Source organism: Leuciscus leuciscus (assembly GCF_965113295.1).
Source record: "Leuciscus leuciscus genome assembly, chromosome: 9".
Taxonomy (NCBI): domain Eukaryota; kingdom Metazoa; phylum Chordata; class Actinopteri; order Cypriniformes; family Leuciscidae; genus Leuciscus; species Leuciscus leuciscus.
The window spans coordinates 8,420,237-8,439,643 of NC_138733.1; the positions used below are offsets into that span (position 1 = coordinate 8,420,237).

Genomic DNA, 19,407 nt, shown 5'->3' on the forward strand with positions numbered 1-19,407 from the left:
ATAAGGCTGATCAAGTGTTATATTCAGAAAATTGTTTATGGACCTTGTTTGTTTGTTTGTAAAGTGGAAACATAATAATAAAAAAAAAACACTTTCATAATAATTAATAATACACAATAATAATATATTATATTCAACTTCACCCAGTTACAGAATTATTTTTTGCAATACATAGATAAAGTAGCTGAACGTTATTACACAAAAGCTAACACAAAGCTATTTATTCATGAAACAACAATTACCAGTAGCCTAAGCAAAACACAAAACCATATATGCTCTATTGACAAACATTAAGATGGAGTAATGTGTTTATAGTATTTTCAGTCGTGTATTTAACCTGAGGGATAAAACATAAAAAATACGTAATAATTATCACATAAAAAGATGATCCTGTAGTTTTTTTAGTCTGTTTACATCAATAAAATTTGCATAGACATTAATCCAATAATCTGGTAAATAGGGAGAGAGATGTGACTTTATATTGTGTAAAGTTACTTTTTAATCCCATAATCATCCCACAATGGTTTTTAGTTTTCATGTAATTGCTAGAACTGCAAACATTGCTACAAATGTTTTAATATAAGAAAATAGTTAGACAGAGAGCTAAACTTTTACGAAGCCGATATGTTTATTATTATTATAAGCCAATAAGTTCATCATAATTACATGAATATATTATTAATAACGTTATATTTGTGTTTTACAAAATATCACGCCTGAAATGAAGCCAATGAGAAACAATCGTGTGGGATATTACATGTTTTTGTTTAATTTAGAAACTAATAATAAGAGTAAAACACTGAAATCTCCAACGACGCCTTTGTTTATTTATTTTATCAGTCGATAACGAACATAACGGCTCTGCTCGCTCACGCGACGGGCGGAAATGACGTGCCAGGGTAGTTGTGTGAAAACGGAAGTCACGTGACACGGCTGGGAGTGCTGTCATGTGATGGTCCCTGCGTTTGCAACGAAGCTCTACACAGCCAGCAAACAAAATAATAAAACCCGCTCAGGAGACGAGAAACTCCCACAGAAGAGAGCCTGAACCCGCTGAGCGTGTATCATGGGGTGCTGTTTCAGCAGCGACAGCGAGACGTCGGAGCAGGTACAGGAGATTTCATCAAGAGACACATATAACAGCCATACAAACTGCTGAATGTGGCGGTAGTATTCCTGCAACGATAACATACATCACACGTTTATTATTACTGGTGTGTGTTTGTAGTTCTGGCTTCACGAACAGGCCAATGCTGTGTGTGTGTGTGTGTGTGTGTGTGTGTGTGTGTGTGTGTGTGTGTGTGTGTGTGTTTCAAAACTACACCAAACTTACTCTAATGCCTCATTTCATTTGATTGTTTTTCTAATCAGAGTTATTGGCTTCAGTGCTGGTTCCATTATGATTAGATATGGGAAATGTCATAAACTGAGAGTGTGTGTGGATCTGATCCCTGGATCTGACATGTGGTCATGAATGAGGAAATTATGTATTCAGGGTTCCCAATGTCATGGAAAGTGTGATATTGATATCAGTGGGCTTTCAAATCCAGGCCTGGAAATATATGGCATTACTGAGCAAATGTAATAGAGTACATTGAAAACAAAATTGTGATTCATGATTTTGAAGAGTTTAATACGAAAGCCAAATACAAATATATTATCATTATAATTTTCTCTAAATTCTCATATTGTAACCTTGCAATATAATGTGTAATATTATTATATCAAACGTTTAAAACATATTATTTACAAATGATTTGTACTTTTGGACCATACTGTATTTTTTTCGACTTGTTTTTAAGCCATAAAATACTTCATAGACTTGTTTTTTTAATTATTTTTTGAGCCAAATCTCTATAAAATGATCTTTATCAGAGGTGTAAAGTATCTGAGTAAATGTAATTAGCCACTTTATCTTTTTGGCTACTTTATAGTTTTACTGAGTATCCAAGATATTAGCCATTTTTACTCTCTACTTGACTACATTTTTGTATAAGTATATGACTGTGCTCTTTACTCAATTACACGTGTAATGAGTAATGCAGTTTAACTTGGTGCATTTAAATGAGCATGGCACCAAACTTCTTCTGCAGCAGTTTATATCTGCTATAAAGAAGGGCTATCAGCATCTATAGGGTGTTGAAGGGACGAGATCATGTGTGTTTCGCCTCTACTCACCCAAACTTGTCAACAAAGCTTCTTTACACGAGGGCCAGTGCATTACCAGGTAGTGTCTGAATCACAGGATTGTCATATACGAGAGAGGCCGAAACCAACTTGTCCAGTGCAAGTAGACTTTGACTATTTAATTTTACTCAGCGTTATTTTATGTATCCATCATATGGAAGATAACTTTTTGATGGATGTTGTATTTTTATGCCCTTTTTGAGCACTTGAGCTTAACTGAGATTGAGTTGTTGTGTTGACCTTGATTTATTGCAATTTTGAGGTGTTTTATTTCGCTTTTAGAGAATAAACATGTGATTGCTCTCCTCACTAACCAACAGTTTCTTGTTTTTCACTGATATGTCTCTCAGGTGTTGAGGACTTTGAGCCTACATTCAGTATGAGTAAAATACTTAAGTATTGTTAAAATCAGGTACTTTAAGACATTTACTAAAGTCGGATTGAAATCGGTGACTTGTAATGAGTCATTTTCGCTGTAAGGTGTCTGTACTTTTACTCAAGTATGGTTTTCAGGTACTCTTAATACATGATTCACTGACCGTTTGAAAAAGCAGTGGAAATGCTTTCTTTGTGCACTTCTGTGCGGGGTCAAGTGATGCAAGTTTGTAAGTAGTTGCAGAGTCTGGGAATATGGAGGAGGAAGTCATTTAGCAGATGTTGTTATCCAGAGCAACTTCCAGTATACTTATGACTGGTTCAGTCAACCTGAAGCAACCCGGGGTTGAAGTCAAGTCAGTTTGATTTCACTTCAAAATGTAAAAACTTGCTCCGCCTCTGATGAGTGACATATTGCCACTCGATTATCCGATTGTTAAGTCTGATGTCACGCGTGACGTTTAGCCTTTTCCGGGTCAAAGCGCTCCTCTCGTCCAGAAATAACAATGGTGGAACCTGTAAATTTATTTACGATCACGTCCTTCTTAGTGAGGCACCCTTGGCGGTCAAAAAGGGTTTAAATTCCTTTAACACCAACAGAGTGGTTAGTGTAGCTCATCACTCAGGTGGCATAATTAAGGGTAGAGTCCAGGCATCAATGAAAAAGAAGATTTACGAGGTTGAAGTGAGTTAGCTCGGGACACGGGACACAGCACTGCGGCATTGTAAAAACACTCAATAATAACCAAAACACAAAATCGCCTTTAAATTTGTCCATTTATGTGCATATAAAAATAAATGTTTTATATATTTACGGTAGGAAATTTACAAAATATCTTCATGGAACATGATCTTTACTTAATATCCTAATGATTTTTGGCATAAAAGAAAAATCTATCATTTTAACCCATACAATGTATTGTTGGCTTTGCCACAAATATACCCGTGCGACTCGTGACTGGTTTTGTGATCCAGGGTCACATATTGTCACTGACATTACTATCATCACATAGACAAATAGCTGTTCAGTCACTGTTTTTTAGGTCAGTGTTGCCTTCTTAAAGATGTGTGCTGGTGTGTCTTTCCGTGATCATGCTTTTGACCTCTCGACTCTTTTGTGCAGAAGAATGACGAGGTGAGGCCATTGATTCCTGACCCAAACCTGGACAGAAAACCCACCAATGGCTCGGAGCGAAACGCAGACAGCCTGACGTCCAACCGCACAGACGAGCAGGCCTTGCTCACGGTCATCCTGCAGCGCACAGCCCTGTACGAGTCCTGTCCTTACTTAGCACACACTGCTAAAAATGCTTTTCTTACTTCGTATTTTTGTCTTGTTTCTAGTCCAAATATAAAACAATTCTTAAAGATGCATTTACTAAAGTAGTAAAAGGCCATAAGATATTGTTTTCTAGGGAAATAAGTCAAAATTAAGTGAGTTGTTGCTTAAAACAAGCAAAATTATCTACCAATGGGGTAAGAAAAATTATATTGTTAAGATTTTGCGCTTTTTAAGCAACAACTCACTTAATTTTGACTTATTTCCCAAGAAAACAATATCTTATGGCCTTTTACTACTTTAGCAAATGCATCTTGATTTAGTAATTTTTATTTGGACTGAGAAAAAGAGCATTTTTTAGCAGTGCACAGTTTTCTGCATTTATGGCTGTTGGTGGATGAACACCTTTTCTCTTTCTCTTGGGTAGGAACATAATTGACGTGTCGGCTGTGGATTCTCAAGGCATGGAGCAACATGAATACATGGACAAAGCTAGACAGTACAGGTGTGTTTGCTCTTCGGAAATGCCATATACAGTAGACTCTAGATCATAGCAAGTCACGTTTCTCTTTCTTTGAGGTTTTTATAGGGGTAAAATGTTTCTTTTTGTTTTCTATTACGGTGTAATAACAGTGTTCAAGTTGGTTTGTTACTTAAATAACCATGCAACGCTAGATGTGGAACATCTTTATTGGTAAAAACTTATTTCAAATGTCCACTTTAGACATTCTATTAACTATAAGTAACTTTGCAACTACATGCAGTCATTAGAGTATAACTGTCTCCTTAATATCTGCTATTTATTGTTCCCACAACAGATTATCACTGACTATAAGTAACTTTGCAAGTACATGTCAACTTATCCTACTAACTTGAACCCTAACAGTCTACTAATACTCTAATGAGAGTTGGTTGACACGTAGTTGCAAACTAAGGTATTTATAGTTAGTGGAAAATCTAAAGTGGACAATCGAAATAAAGTGTAACCAACTTTCTTAACATCATCAGCATTTTAGGTTCAGATTTAAATGAATTACAGGGTTAGTTCTCCCAAAAATGAAGATTCTGTCATTAATTACTCATCATTATGTCGAATCAAACCTGTAAAACTTTCGTTCATCTTCAGAACACAAATGAAGATATTTTTGATGAAATCTGAGAGCTTTCTGACCCTGAACCAGTGTGCGTCGTGGTTCTCTCGTGAATGCGCGTTGGAGATTCAAATTTTGTAAATAAAGTGGTAAATTATGTTTTTTTTGCACAAACAAAGCACTCGTGTTGCTTCATAAAATGAATGTTAAACCCCTGGAGTCACGTGGATTACTTCCATGATGTCTTTACTACTTTTCTGGGGCTTGAAAGTGTCAGTTGTGTGGCTGTCAATGATCTTCATTTGTGTTCATGAAGATGAACGAAAGTCTTACGGGTTTGATTCGACATGATGAGTAATTAATGACAGAATTTTCATTTTTTGGGTGAACTATCCCTTTAACAAGGCAAAGTTCTGTAACTGTTCACCATTTGTTAAAGTTTCCTGTGTAGTGCATTTTTAAATGTGTGTATGTGTGTATCGAGCTGAATGATGTGTGTATCGAGCTGAATGATGTGTGTTTGTGTTACAGCACCAAGCTGGAGGTGTTGAGCAGAACGCTGTCTCAGAAGAAGCCGGTTCCTCTCCCGTCATTGACCAGCCAACCTCACCAGGTGCTCGCCGCTGACCTGGTGCCCTACGCAGACGTACAGCAGGTCAGATTCACCTTATTAAATCACCCTATGACACGACATAAAAAAAAACCGGATGCTTAACTTGTAAGGCTAGTCGTAGCGGTTTATGCAACTGGAGGCGTATACAAATATTGCAAAGACATTCCTTGGGAGGCACTTCAGTGTCACATGATCCTTCATAAATCAGTCTAATATGCTGATTCGCTGCTCAAGAAACATTTCTGATTATTATCAATGTTGAAAACGGTTTCATATTTTTGTGGAAACTGTAATACGTTTTTGTTCAGGATTCTCTGATGAATCAAAAGAACAGCAGTTATTTGAAATAGAAATCCTTAGTAACATTATAAATGTCACTTTATCAATGTAATGCATCCTTACTGAATAAAACCCTTCATGACCATACGGGGTCACAGTACTGTATTTATATTCACAGTTAGTGTAATTTAAGAACATTAATTGCACATTAATGCACTAGAATTCACTGGACATGTTTTTTTTTCCTGTGTTTTGTTTGATTTATTGTGCTCTTTCCTCCTCAGGTCTCTAAGATCGCTGCGTACGCCTACAGCGCCATCTCACAAATCAAAGTAGATGCCAAGGAAGAGCTGGTGGTGCAGTTTGCTATACCATGATTCAAAAAATGGACCCTGTCCTCTCCCCACATTCTCTGTTTCTGTCTCTCTTTCTAGCCTTTTCACTCCTCTGTTCTCCTTCCAAACTTCTTGATATGCAGACGCCCATGTCTTTGTTCTCTGAATGTCCTACAGATAAATATAATTCACCCCAACCAGAGCTCTTTGTGTAAATTCGTCACCCGAGACCACAGAACAGATCCGAGGGGGGAAAACCGTCTGATCCCAGCGGTTTCTGTGACGAGTTGCATTTGATCAGATACCGGTAGATCTTCAGGTGTGTTCATGCATTAATCAAACCTTTTACAACAAAAATGTCAAATTCGACAGTCGTGTCAAGCTGCTACGATTGCATATTTTAGTTTTATTTGTTCTTCTTCTTGTTGTTTTTTATGTTGGATTTTCAGTTGGTTAGACATTGTTAAACTGAGAGTCCAGACTTCACATTTATGCCTGTCCTAGTTTTACTCAGTTCGGCGGGGTCGTCTTAACACACATTATCCTGCACGTAATTCATTCATGTTCGCCTGTAGGATTCTGGAATCACTGTGGTTTAGAGTTCATTATTCCTAATTAAATCCCATTAATGAATGCACTGTGTTTCAGGATTGGGATGCTGATGAATATGGGCAACATGCATAAATGATACCTCTATCTAACCAGAGTAACACACGTAACCCTTTTACTTTTTATTTTCCTTAAAAAGAATTAAAAAAATTTTAATTCTTCATTGGAAGCAGAACTCTCTTGTTGTGTGTGAATGATCTGCTTGAAAGTCAATCAAATTGATTCCCGGCTGGTTTAGATTTGAGTCTATTACTGTTACCTACTCAAAGTATGGGATGTCCTGCAACTTTAGACCTTGTTAATTCGAGTTTTTAACTAGTCAGCATAATTTTTCTCCATTTGCCATGTCGTGGCGGAGTGTAAATATAGGCTAACAGAACAAGTGACGTGCCGCGCCGCGCCATATCAAAAATATTGGTTCATTTGCGGTGAGATTTTGAATCCTTTAAAGCGGCTCTGCTGTAACTGGAGGGAAAGGGTTTCTTTTACTGTCAGGCAGTCATATCGGAAAACACGGACGCTGATTAAACCGAGCCAGGGCAGAGGCCTGTCTAACACGTAAACATACTGTCAAATCAGAGAGTTTTGGGTGGGGGGCGGTGGGTTCGAACGGCAGTTTGTAAAGGAAGTTTTTGTGTCAATGCCTTTAATGTACAAAGTGTAAAATGATTCAAGAAGAATGATTAGCAGGAAGCGTAAACGGCTCTACGGCGCCCCCTGGCTGTATTATGCCTTAGTTGTAAGGCTTCTCGATCAGTGGCTTGTTTTTAGCTAAGCAAACAGGGACACTTTTACCTTGCCTGTTCCACTTTTAATGTAATAAAAACAATTAAACATATATTATGAAGTTGCTTTAACATAGTCAAACTATTTTATTTTTTTTCTGTTGTGCCGAAAGACGAGGAAAGCACTAGTGAACTTGCCCCTCTTTCCTGACCGAGTTTGAAATGCCACACAGTATGTTTGTGTAATTATTTATTTTTGATTTTATGTATTTTTGCACGCATACAGACCGTGTGGCACCATTGGCTCTCTAGATCGTCGCAAGGCGCATTTCTCTTTCTTTGAGGTTTTTAAAGGGATAAAATACGCTCCAAGACTCAAGATGGGGTTTTTTTGTTTAGTTTTTTTTTTTTTTGTTGCAGTGAACTAATAAGTGTTCAAGTTTGTTTGTTTGTTATCCTAAATGTGGAATACTACCTGATTTACAGAGATCTCGTTTCTTAGGCTAGTACCAAAAATTTAATCTCAATATTCTGTTAATACTGTTTTGTTGAATGAAATTATGCATTAAAGACTTTCAAAATTGTAAAGTATTATTTTATTTTATTGAATGTGCAGACATACATTGGTGGCGAGTACAATGAGAATATTTTGTTCATTCATTGTTTTGCATGCAACACTTCTAGATTGCTTTAGTGGACGTTACTCTGTTGCTTAAGATGTTTCACCACTTATCCATGTGGCTTCATCAACAACTAATGAAGAAACACTCTAGGTGACTAAAGTAACTCCAGCCCTGCAACTATTATACGGTTTTGGATGAGGTTATAGTAAAGGCAACTTAACTGTGGTAGATCAAACCGTTGCTAATAAACATTAATCTTCATGACAGGGTCCGGGATGAGGAAGGCTCAGTCCACTTTGCTTTGACTCGTGGATTTGCGCGGGTTTCTGCTCTTATGCCAAACTGAAGTCAACTCTCGCTCTTGTTTGGTCACTAAACTGAAATCAATCATCTTCACATGAGGAAGGGTGGCGATCAAATGTGCCCTGGGAAGAGAGGCAGAAAAGCAACTTAGTGGAATAATCATACCTCGAATACAGAACATTTGTCTGTGATTTTATACACAATTCTGAATGATTCAACACTTCATAACAGAGAAATTGGTAACACTTTACAACAAGGTCCTGTTTGTTAAAGGATTAGTTTACCCAAATTCTGTCAGTAATTACTCGCCCTCATGTTGTTCCATTTCGTTCATCTTCGGAACGCAAATTAAGATATTATGATGAAATGAAGTGAGTTCACGTAGTCTAACAGCGCAGCGCTTCTGGGTTATACGTTAGAACGTAGGCTCACTATTGGCCAGCATTACACACATGACCAGCGTCGGCCAATGAGTGAGCCTACGTTCTGACGTACAACCCAGAAGCGCTGTGCTGTTACACTACGTCAACAGCTTAGGAGAATGACATGGAAGAGAAGAGATAGTTGAATAAAGTTTTTTTTTTTTTTTTTTTTTTCGCACATAAAGTATTCTCGTCACTTGATAAACTTAAGGTTGAGCCACTGTAGTCACTTGGACTATTTTAATGATGTCTTTAATAACTTTTCTTGGCTGGCAGATATCAATTACCTTGCAGCCTATGAAGGAGTGAGACAGCTCTCAGATTTCATCAAAAATATCTTCATTTGTGTTCCGAAGATGAACGAAAGTCTTACGGGGTTGGAACAACATGAGGGTGAGGGGATTTTTGGGTGAACTAACCCTTTAGCTTTTCCGCTGCATGGTTCGGTACGGTTCGACTCGGCACGGAACGGTTCGGCTCGCTTCGCTTTTCCACTGCGTGGTACGACTCGGCTCAGTACGGCATGGTTCGGTTCGCTTTAGCTCGGTTGCTTTTCCACTGCAGTTAGTACCGCTTCAAAGTGGGTGGGACTGATCGTTATAGTTGCCGTCTCTACTGCCATGACACCATCATATTAAATGCGAATTTTTCATTCCGTGTTTCCCCATCCGCTCCTCGGCAACCAACGAGAGGAACGTCTGCACCTCGTCCACTGACCACGATTCAGCCATTTCTTTTTTTTTTTAGTTTATACTCTTTTTTTTTTGAAGCAAATACTTTTAAAACTGGCGCTACAGTGTTGGCTGTTGTCTACTGGCTATTTAAATCTAGCGGGTTTAGTGTCTCGTGTTGTAAATACAATGACGCTGGTAGTGATGATTCTGTCTGACCAATCAGTGATTGCAGTGTTTTCACGTCACATTTTAGTATCGGTACGTTACGCTTGGAACCTCAACAGAGGTGGTACCATTTAAAGTGAGCCGAAGCGAGCCGTACCGTACCATGCAGTGGAAATGCGTCATAAGTGAGCCGTACTGAACCGAGCCGTACCGTACCATGCAGTGGAAAAGCGCCATTTGTTAAAGGGTCTGTGTGTAGAATTCAGAAGCCCTTGTTATTAGTGACACCGGTGGCAGTTAAGTGAACTGCATCCAGCAACTTATTGCTCGACTGGTGCAGGTATGTCGTCACTTTGTAGGCCAATCGACAGTTTGCATTATGCTGGTTCCCTCGACAAAAACCCATAGGATTTTCCCATAGGCTGTTGGACTGTCGCTAAAAACAAGCTCTATGATCAACAAAAGTTTATGATACTTTCACGTTTTGTCCATCAACATAATTATCACAGATGAACACAACTTTTATGAATTTTGAAGCTTAAATGCAGTCGCCTGAAGTAAAAAGCTAAAGGTAGGCTATAAACGAACTACACCACGATCCCACGAATTTGACCCCAAAAGCAAGATTTTAACAGTTTCATAACACTTGTTTTTTAATACATTTTTCATTAATTAATGGAAGTACAACAAATAAATCCATGATGTATAAATATTTTGTTTTCGCATTACAGTAATGAGAATTTAGGGGGGAAATGTGCTTGACGTTAAAACATACTTTCAATGCAAAAACTCTTAAATGTGCATAAAATAGGCTTTGTTGTGAAAATATAAGGTCTTATTTCTTTCTATTTGATTGTGTGGTGAGACCAGACCTGGACATGTCCTTGATTATAGGCCATGGGCTGGGAAAGGTCTTAACACATGCACATGCCGCGTGTGAATCAGAACTATATGTGATTACTGTTGCTGTGCAGAGGTTTGTAACTGGATCCTAACCGCAGTTTCAGCACCTGTTGTACAGAGATCCACAGGGGAAAATCACAGAGTTCAGATACAGCAAGATGTGTTTACTGCATGAACACTGTACTGAGGCAAAAAGTTTAGTTCTGTTATTAACTCGCCATCAGTCATGAGATGCTGCTTGCTTTCTTTTGAACTTTTAAGTTGCTCAGAACAAAATAAGTCAGATCTGGAACAACTTAAGGGTGAAAAATGGAAACTTTTGGAAATTCTTCTGCTCACTGAATTGTGCACAGGGCCTAAAATGAACACTCGCCAAATGCGAGTAAAAAACAGCATTGGCGAGTATGGTAAATGGTAAATGGACTGCATTTATATAGCGCTTTCAACAGACCCATGGCAACTAAAGCGCTTTACATATTGCCTCACATTCACCCATTCATTCATTCACCAACAGCGTCAGCCATGCAAGGCGCCATCCAGCTCGTTGGGAGCAGCTGGGGTTTGGTGTCTTGCTCATGGACACCTCGACACTTGGTCAGGTGGAACCGGGGATGGAACCACCAACCTTCCGGTTTGTAGACAACCTACATGAACCACTGAGGCACTGCCGCCCGATATAGTAAAGATACACATGAAATAAACAGTGCTTTTCAGGTTTTTCAGGTAGGTCTAACAGTAGTTTTCAGCGGCAGAAATGTAATAAAGTAAGCAAATGTAAAATAACACTGTATAGTCTTCACTGCATAAATTAAGCATCCTTATTAATGTTACAAAGGTTATTCAGTCAAGAGCAGTGAGTGAGTTTTTTCTTTGTCCAACATTAAAAACACACAGTAGCAGGAATATTAGGCTGCTGTCACTTTAAGAGCGAATGCACGGATCTAATATACTGATACACATGCATTTACTTTTTCAACTGTTTGTGTTCACTTAAGACATAACCGACTATGTTTACTAGTATACTCGCTATTTTTTTGTCATTTTGTGTGAAATTGTCCGCTCAAGTGCAAGAAGACATGAAAGAGAGCTCAGTTTAGTTCGGATGGGTGCGCACACAAAACTTTCCACACAGTGCAGCGCGCGAGTAACGAAATGAGCTCCTTTCGCGTCTTCTTGGGCTTGAATATTTAAAGTTTTATGAATTTTAACAATGCATGAAAGTTAACAAATGTGAACGACAAAATTATATAAAAAAAATAGCGAGTATACTAGTAAACATAGTCGGTTATGTCTTAAGTGAACGCAAACAGTTGAAAAAGTAAATGCATGTGTATCAGTATATTAGATCCGTGCATTCGCTCTTAAAGTGACAGCAGCCTAATATTCCTGCTGCTGTGTTTTTTAATGTTGGACAAAGAAAAAACTCACTCACTGCTCTTGACTGAATAACTTTTGTAACTTTAATAAGGATGCTTAATTTATGCAGTGAAGACTAGCCTATACAGTGTTATTTTACATTTGCTTACTTTATTACATTTCTGTCACTGAAAACTACTAAGACCCACCTGAAAAACCTGAAAAGCACTGTTTATTTCATTTGTATCTTTACTATATTGTGTTTATTTTTGCTTTTGCTTGTAATATGATTATTTGTTCTTATTTTATTACTGACTGTTTACTGGTCTTTAATATTTGTTTTTAATTTATAGTTAGGCTAGTAGTTTTAGCTGTGGTATCAGAATTGGAGTAGAGAATTGTAAATTTCACAGGTATCTAAAATTTTGGTGTCATTACTGAATGTTTTTATAAAACAGTTTGTAACCTGTAAAAATAAAATGATGCCCAGACGGTACATTTTCTTTTTGCTACACCTGCCAATGGCCGACACAAAGTCACCGGCTATTGGCAGGTGTGGCAAAAAGTTAGTTTTAGGCCCTGATTGTGTATCTAACTGCCCCTTGACCTTCAACCATACCTGTAGTCAGGCTCGGTCACTATGGGGTTGCCGTGCAGAGTGATGGTATGGAGGGACGGCAGCACAGCAAGTTTATCCACTTCCGACAACTTACAAATACGATTTCCATGGAGATACAACAAACGTAACTCTTTAAGTTGAGTGAGGACCTGACGGAAAGAGAGAGAATGACATGTCAATGTAGATCGTCTAGTCTAGTATACATAATCTGCACGCCTCAGTTACACACAAACTGTTCTGCTAGACACAGGTGGTGAAGTGCGTACTGGGTCGATGTGTTCAATCTCATTGAAGGAGAGGTCGAGCCAGGCCAGACGGTTCGGCTCAGCAAACAGAGCAGAGATTGTGTCCGTCAGACCCGACAAGTCTGAGATTAAGTTGTTGTTGAGTCTGAGCGTCCGGCTGAGGAACTTCCGCTCTGAGTCGCGCTTTAGCCGAAGAGCGCCTGGATTCGGCTCATCAGAAAGAATGTCTGAAGAAAAGGGGATGGAAAGAAAGAAAGTTAATAGTGCTTTAGAGGAAAAGCAACACACTGCAATCAATAATTGTGCACATTGATACAGATTGATACTAATTTGTGTATAAATATTCTTTCAGAGGAGAAATTTAATAAATTACTTGAACCTCTTCACATTTCCATACAATGTTTTTTGAAAGAAGTCTCTTCTGCTCCCCAAGATCCAAAAACAGTAATATTTTGAAATATTATTACAATTTAAAATAACTGTTTTCTATTTGAATACATTTAAAATGTAAATTATTCCTGTGATCAAAGCTGTATTTTCAGCATCATTACTTCAGTCTCGTGATTCTTCAGAAATCATTCTAATACTAGTGCAAAATGTCCGTGCAAAATCAGTTTTTGTGTGTGTTTTTAGTAATCGATGGTTTGGTGTGTTTGAGTGCTCATTGTTACAATTACACAGCAAATTTCAGTGACATTTTTATTTGTACATGGTAGAAAGCAAATACTGATACTGACATAATGACATACAATAAATGTGGAAAATGTAACTACACGATTCAGGGAGCAGGCTACACAGTGAACTCAGAGAAAACGCTACTTAAGCTCCGCTGCTGGTCCTGGGCTGTGCTCAGTCAGTGTGTGTGTGAGAGGGGGAGTAAGTTAGCCAGCGCTGTGCTCACTCAGTGTGTGAGAGGGAGAAAGCCAGTGTGTGCTTCTTTTACCGATATATATTTAACGATATCTTTTGCATTTCTAATCCAAACAACGTCAAACCTGGCACTGCACTTACTCATGCCCGTAGCAAGACACCTGTCAAGTTTGAAATCCATCGGACTAACGGTTCGAGAGATATGCAAATAACACATACACACACACAGAAAGACATTCCTGTAATTTATAGATAGATATAATAATATACAGAAGTAAACAGCGTAGGTGACTTACAGATTCAGATAACATCCACAAATGAATAAGCGCGACGCTTCAGGGAGCAGGCTACACAGTGAACTCGACGCTTCAGAGAGCTGGCTACACAGTGAACGTGACGCTTCAGGGAGCAGGCTACACAGTGAACGTGACGCTTCAGGGAGCAGGCTACACAGTGAACTCGACGCTTCAGGGAGCAGGCTACACAGTGAACTCGACGCTTCAGGGAGCAGGCTACACAGTGAACGTGACGCTTCAGGGAGCAGGCTACACAGTGAACTTGACGCTTCAGGGAGCAGGCTACACAGTGAACTCGACGCTTCAGAGAGCAGGCTACACAGTGAACTCGACGCTTCAGGGAGCAGGCTACACAGTGAACTCGACGCTTCAGGGAGCAGGCTACACAGTGAACTCGACGCTTCAGGGAGCAGGCTACACAGTGAACTCGACGCTTCAGGGAGCAGGCTACACAGTGAACTCGACGCTTCAGAGAGCTGGCTACACAGTGAACTCGACGCTTCAGAGAGCAGGCTACACAGTGAACTCGACGCTTCAGGGAGCAGGCTACACAGTGAACGTGACGCTTCAGGGAGCGGGCTACACAGTGAACTCGACGCTTCAGGGAGCAGGCTACACAGTGAACTCGACGCGTCAGGGAGCAGGCTACACAGTGAACTCGACGCTTCAGAGAGCTGGCTACACAGTGAACTCGACGCTTCAGAGAGCAGGCTACACAGTGAACTCGACGCTTCAGGGAGCAGGCTACACAGTGAACTCGACGCTTCAGAGAGCAGGCTACACAGTGAACGTGACGCTTCAGAGAGCTGGCTACACAGTGAACTCGACGATTCAGGGAGCAGGCTACACAGTGAACTCGACGCTTCAGAGAGCAGGCTACACAGTGAACGTGACGCTTCAGGGAGCAGGCTACACAGTGAACGTGACGCTTCAGGGAGCAGGCTACACAGTGAACTCGACGCTTCAGGGAGCAGGCTACACAGTGAACTCGACGCTTCAGGGAGCAGGCTACACAGTGAACTCGACGCTTCAGAGAGCAGGCTACACAGTGAACGTGACGCTTCAGGGAGCAGGCTACACAGTGAACTCGACGCTTCAGGGAGCAGGCTACACAGTGAACTCGACGCTTCAGGGAGCAGGCTACACAGTGAACTCGACGCTTCAGGGAGCAGGCTACACAGTGAACTCGACGCTTCAGAGAGCAGGCTACACAGTGAACTCGACGCTTCAGAGAGCAGGCTACACAGTGAACTCGACGCTTCAGGGAGCAGGCTACACAGTGAACTCGACGCGTCAGGGAGCAGGCTACACAGTGAACTCGACGCTTCAGAGAGCTGGCTACACAGTGAACTCGACGCTTCAGAGAGCAGGCTACACAGTGAACTCGACGCTTCAGGGAGCAGGCTACACAGTGAACTCGACGCTTCAGAGAGCAGGCTACACAGTGAACGTGACGCTTCAGGGAGCAGGCTACACAGTGAACTCGACGCTTCAGAGAGCTGGCTACACAGTGAACTCGACGCTTCAGAGAGCAGGCTACACAGTGAACTCGACGCTTCAGAGAGCAGGCTACACAGTGAACTCGACGCTTCAGGGAGCAGGCTACACAGTGAACTCGACGCTTCAGAGAGCAGGCTACACAGTGAACGTGACGCTTCAGGGAGCAGGCTACACAGTGAACGTGACGCTTCAGGGAGCAGGCTACACAGTGAACTCGACGCTTCAGGGAGCAGGCTACACAGTGAACTCGACGCTTCAGGGAGCAGGCTACACAGTGAACGTGACGCTTCAGGGAGCAGGCTACACAGTGAACTTGACGCTTCAGGGAGCAGGCTACACAGTGAACTCGACGCTTCAGAGAGCAGGCTACACAGTGAACGTGACGCTTCAGGGAGCAGGCTACACAGTGAACTCGACGCTTCAGGGAGCAGGCTACACAGTGAACTCGACGCTTCAGAGAGCTGGCTACACAGTGAACTCGACGCTTCAGAGAGCAGGCTACACAGTGAACTCGACGCTTCAGAGAGCTGGCTACACAGTGAACTCGACGCTTCAGAGAGCAGGCTACACAGTGAACTCGACGCTTCAGAGAGCTGGCTACACAGTGAACTCGACGCTTCAGGGAGCAGGCTACACAGTGAACGTGACGCTTCAGGGAGCAGGCTACACAGTGAACTCGACGCTTCAGGGAGCAGGCTACACAGTGAACTCGACGCTTCAGAGAGCTGGCTACACAGTGAACTCGACGCTTCAGGGAGCAGGCTACACAGTGAACTCGACGCTTCAGGGAGCAGGCTACACAGTGAACGTGACGCTTCAGGGAGCAGGCTACACAGTGAACTTGACGCTTCAGGGAGCAGGCTACACAGTGAACTCGACGCTTCAGAGAGCAGGCTACACAGTGAACGTGACGCTTCAGGGAGCAGGCTACACAGTGAACGTGACGCTTCAGGGAGCAGGCTACACAGTGAACTCGACGCTTCAGGGAGCAGGCTACACAGTGAACTCGACGCTTCAGAGAGCTGGCTACACAGTGAACTCGACGCTTCAGGGAGCAGGCTACACAGTGAACTCGACGCTTCAGAGAGCTGGCTACACAGTGAACGTGACGCTTCAGGGAGCAGGCTACACAGTGAACGTGACGCTTCAGGGAGCAGGCTACACAGTGAACTCGACGCTTCAGGGAGCAGGCTACACAGTGAACTCGACGCTTCAGAGAGCTGGCTACACAGTGAACTCGACGCTTCAGAGAGCAGGCTACACAGTGAACTCGACGCTTCAGAGAGCAGGCTACACAGTGAACTCGACGCGTCAGGGAGCAGGCTACACAGTGAACTCGACGCGTCAGGGAGCAGGCTACACAGTGAACTCGACGCTTCAGGGAGCAGGCTACACAGTGAACTCGACGCTTCAGGGAGCAGGCTACACAGTGAACTCGACGCTTCAGAGAGCTGGCTACACAGTGAACGTGACGCTTCAGGGAGCAGGCTACACAGTGAACGTGACGCTTCAGGGAGCAGGCTACACAGTGAACGTGACGCTTCAGGGAGCAGGCTACACAGTGAACTCGACGCTTCAGGGAGCAGGCTACACAGTGAACTCGACGCTTCAGAGAGCTGGCTACACAGTGAACTCGACGCTTCAGAGAGCAGGCTACACAGTGAACTCGACGCTTCAGAGAGCAGGCTACACAGTGAACTCGACGCGTCAGGGAGCAGGCTACACAGTGAACTCGACGATTCAGAGAGCAGGCTACACAGTGAACTCGACGCGTCAGGGAGCAGGCTACACAGTGAACTCGACGCGTCAGGGAGCAGGCTACACAGTGAACTCGACGCTTCAGAGAGCAGGCTACACAGTGAACTCGACGCGTCAGGGAGCAGGCTACACAGTGAACGTGACGCTTCAGGGAGCAGGCTACACAGTGAACTTGACGCTTCAGGGAGCAGGCTACACAGTGAACTTGACGCTTCAGGGAGCAGGCTACACAGTGAACTCGACGCTTCAGAGAGCAGGCTACACAGTGAACTTGATGCTTCAGGGAGCAGGCTACACAGTGAACTTGACGCTTCAGGGAGCAGGCTACACAGTGAACTCGACGCTTCAGAGAGCAGGCTACACAGTGAACTTGATGCTTCAGGGAGCAGGCTACACAGTGAACTCCGAAAAAATGCTACGCTTGAGCAAACAGTTTGTTAATAGGTTTGAATAAAATATAATATTCAGAAGTAAACAGTGTAGCTGTGTGTTTATGTCAGAATGTTTATTTTTAAACCACAACCTTCTTCCCAGCAAACACATTTGCGTTGTGGCTGGCAACGTCTGTGGCACGTTGCATTTCTGCTATGGCAACGTCGCTGTCTACGTGCTCACACAACATTGTAGAATTGTAAGACGCGCCAGGGCTGTAGCAACGTTGTTGCTAAAAAAACCTTTTTTTATTTTTATGCTAGATATAGATATCCCCCATTTAGCATGTTTTGTGGTTAATTTTTAATTAGTCATATGTTAAAAAATTATATACTTTTTAAATATTGTTTATCCTTATTATTATTATTTATGGGCCTAACAGTAAATTCATTATAATCAACATCTGCAAGTGTACACTTTGAAGAGTAAAAATGACATAGAAGGTTACCTAATTTAATTTTTAATACCTAACTTTATTAAAACTGCATATGGTAATCAAATTGCACTTCCAAAAGTCATACATTTGTGAGAAAACAAAACAGGGAGTGGATTAACGTTAACTAGCATGAGCAGACATGAGAAAATTTAGCAAAGAAACGAATGAGATGACAAATGAAAGGAAAAACTAAACAGTTGTGCGAGCAGTTACAAAACATTGTTTTTTCTCTGTGCGTTTCCAAAAAAAAAAAAAACTGAAATCAATTACTCATCATTAAAGTCATTTTGGCTTCATACTTTTTGGCATAAAGTTATTAAATATTTGTCATACCTGACCAGAAGATGTTCAAATAAATGTTACATTAGACAAGGAAGTTGTAGGTTGTGTTTGAATAATTACTTATCTTATTTAGCTGAGGTAAATTAAACGCAATTTCTCTAGATTTGATGCTCAAGTAACATTTCTGATTACAATTAATGTTAAAAAAAGTGTTCACTCCCCCCCCCCCCCCCCCCCCCTCGTGATTCTTTGATGAATAGAAAGTTCGAAAGAACAGCATTTATATGAAATATAAATCTTTTGTAATGTTCTATATACAGCACATATATGTATATAATATTATAGGCTATGTAAAGTTATATATTTAAACTAATCTGTTTTTAATGTGTGCCTTAATGTAAGTTTTCCCACCATCAGTCAAAACCGCTCAGACCGATTCTGTGAACCAGTCAGATGAACCGATTCATTGGAAAGATCCGACTCAAAGGAAGGACTCGTTAAAGCATTCTATTCTGTTTCTGTTCTATTTTGTTTCACTCGAAAACGTGCCCCATTTCGGGAAATAAAATGCGTTTCTAATGTTGAAACAGCAGAAAATGAATTCTGACCTAAAAATTAAGAAGAAGTGTGATGTAAGCAAAACTTTCAAACAAATATAAAAGTATGCACTGTAGAAACACACCTGGAATTGTGTTGAGCTCCTTAAAAGAAAAGTCCACTGGAGATCCAAACATGTTCAAACCCCCAGGCTTCAGAAAACAAGATCAAAACCTACAAATTCCAATCATATGGAACAGTACAAACACTGATCTTCAAACGAAGTGCATAGAGTCACAATTAAAATGTAACCACATAATAAACGAAAAATTCTCTAAATTGTTTAACCCATAGAAAGGGTCACGCCAGCATGGGTGGACCACAAGCAAAGTTACCATGGAAACAACGCGTGTAGTATTGCATTCTGGGAGGTGTATTTCATTCTAAAATGGAGACTTTTGAAAGACTTCCTACAAGGGCGTTGCGGAAGAAG

At 41.2% G+C, this 19,407-nt stretch overlaps 2 protein-coding genes across 3 annotated transcripts; one reads left to right on the plus strand and one right to left on the minus strand.

Annotated features, from left to right (window-relative positions):
- The first annotated feature begins 918 nt into the window (after positions 1-918).
- lamtor1 (late endosomal/lysosomal adaptor, MAPK and MTOR activator 1) lies at positions 919-8,081 on the plus strand. 2 transcript variants are annotated; one of them, XM_082180344.1, is made up of 5 exons: positions 919-1,108; positions 3,689-3,831; positions 4,269-4,346; positions 5,464-5,587; positions 6,109-8,081. In XM_082180344.1, exons 1-5 carry the CDS (start codon positions 1,067-1,069, stop codon positions 6,199-6,201), a joined length of 480 nt encoding a protein of 159 aa, XP_082036470.1. In that variant the 5' UTR covers positions 919-1,066; the 3' UTR covers positions 6,202-8,081. The 2 variants fall into 2 exon arrangements, with proteins under 2 accessions (XP_082036470.1, XP_082036469.1); XM_082180343.1 differs by having other exon boundaries at positions 920-1,108; positions 3,686-3,831.
- Positions 6,918-19,295, minus strand: lrrc51 (leucine rich repeat containing 51). Its single transcript, XM_082180334.1, has 4 exons — positions 19,060-19,295; positions 12,825-13,030; positions 12,559-12,707; positions 6,918-8,541 (listed from the first exon to the last, which is right to left on the minus strand). The coding sequence occupies exons 1-4, from the start codon at positions 19,109-19,111 to the stop codon at positions 8,403-8,405; spliced, it is 546 nt and encodes a 181-aa protein (XP_082036460.1). The 5' UTR covers positions 19,112-19,295; the 3' UTR covers positions 6,918-8,402.
- Between the last annotated feature and the right edge of the window lie 112 nt (positions 19,296-19,407).

What these genes read in the sequence shown, in the direction of transcription:
- lamtor1 (XM_082180343.1), top strand. Translation starts at nt 1,067, where the DNA reads ATGGGGTGCTGTTTCAGCAGCGACAGCGAGACGTCGGAGCAG. An exon ending in ACAGCGAGACGTCGGAGCAG is followed by an intron (nt 1,109 to 3,685) that starts GTACAGGAGATT and finishes TCTTTTGTGCAG; the next exon opens with AAGAATGACGAGGTGAGGCC. An exon ending in CCTACGCAGACGTACAGCAG is followed by an intron (nt 5,588 to 6,108) that starts GTCAGATTCACC and finishes TTTCCTCCTCAG; the next exon opens with GTCTCTAAGATCGCTGCGTA.
- lrrc51 (XM_082180334.1), bottom strand. Translation starts at nt 19,111, where the DNA reads ATGTTTGGATCTCCAGTGGACTTTTCTTTTAAGGAGCTCAACACAATT. An exon ending in AGATTGAACACATCGACCCA is followed by an intron (nt 12,708 to 12,824) that starts GTACGCACTTCA and finishes TCTTTCCGTCAG; the next exon opens with GTCCTCACTCAACTTAAAGA. An exon ending in GTGACCGAGCCTGACTACAG is followed by an intron (nt 8,542 to 12,558) that starts GTATGGTTGAAG and finishes CTCTCTTCCCAG; the next exon opens with GGCACATTTGATCGCCACCC.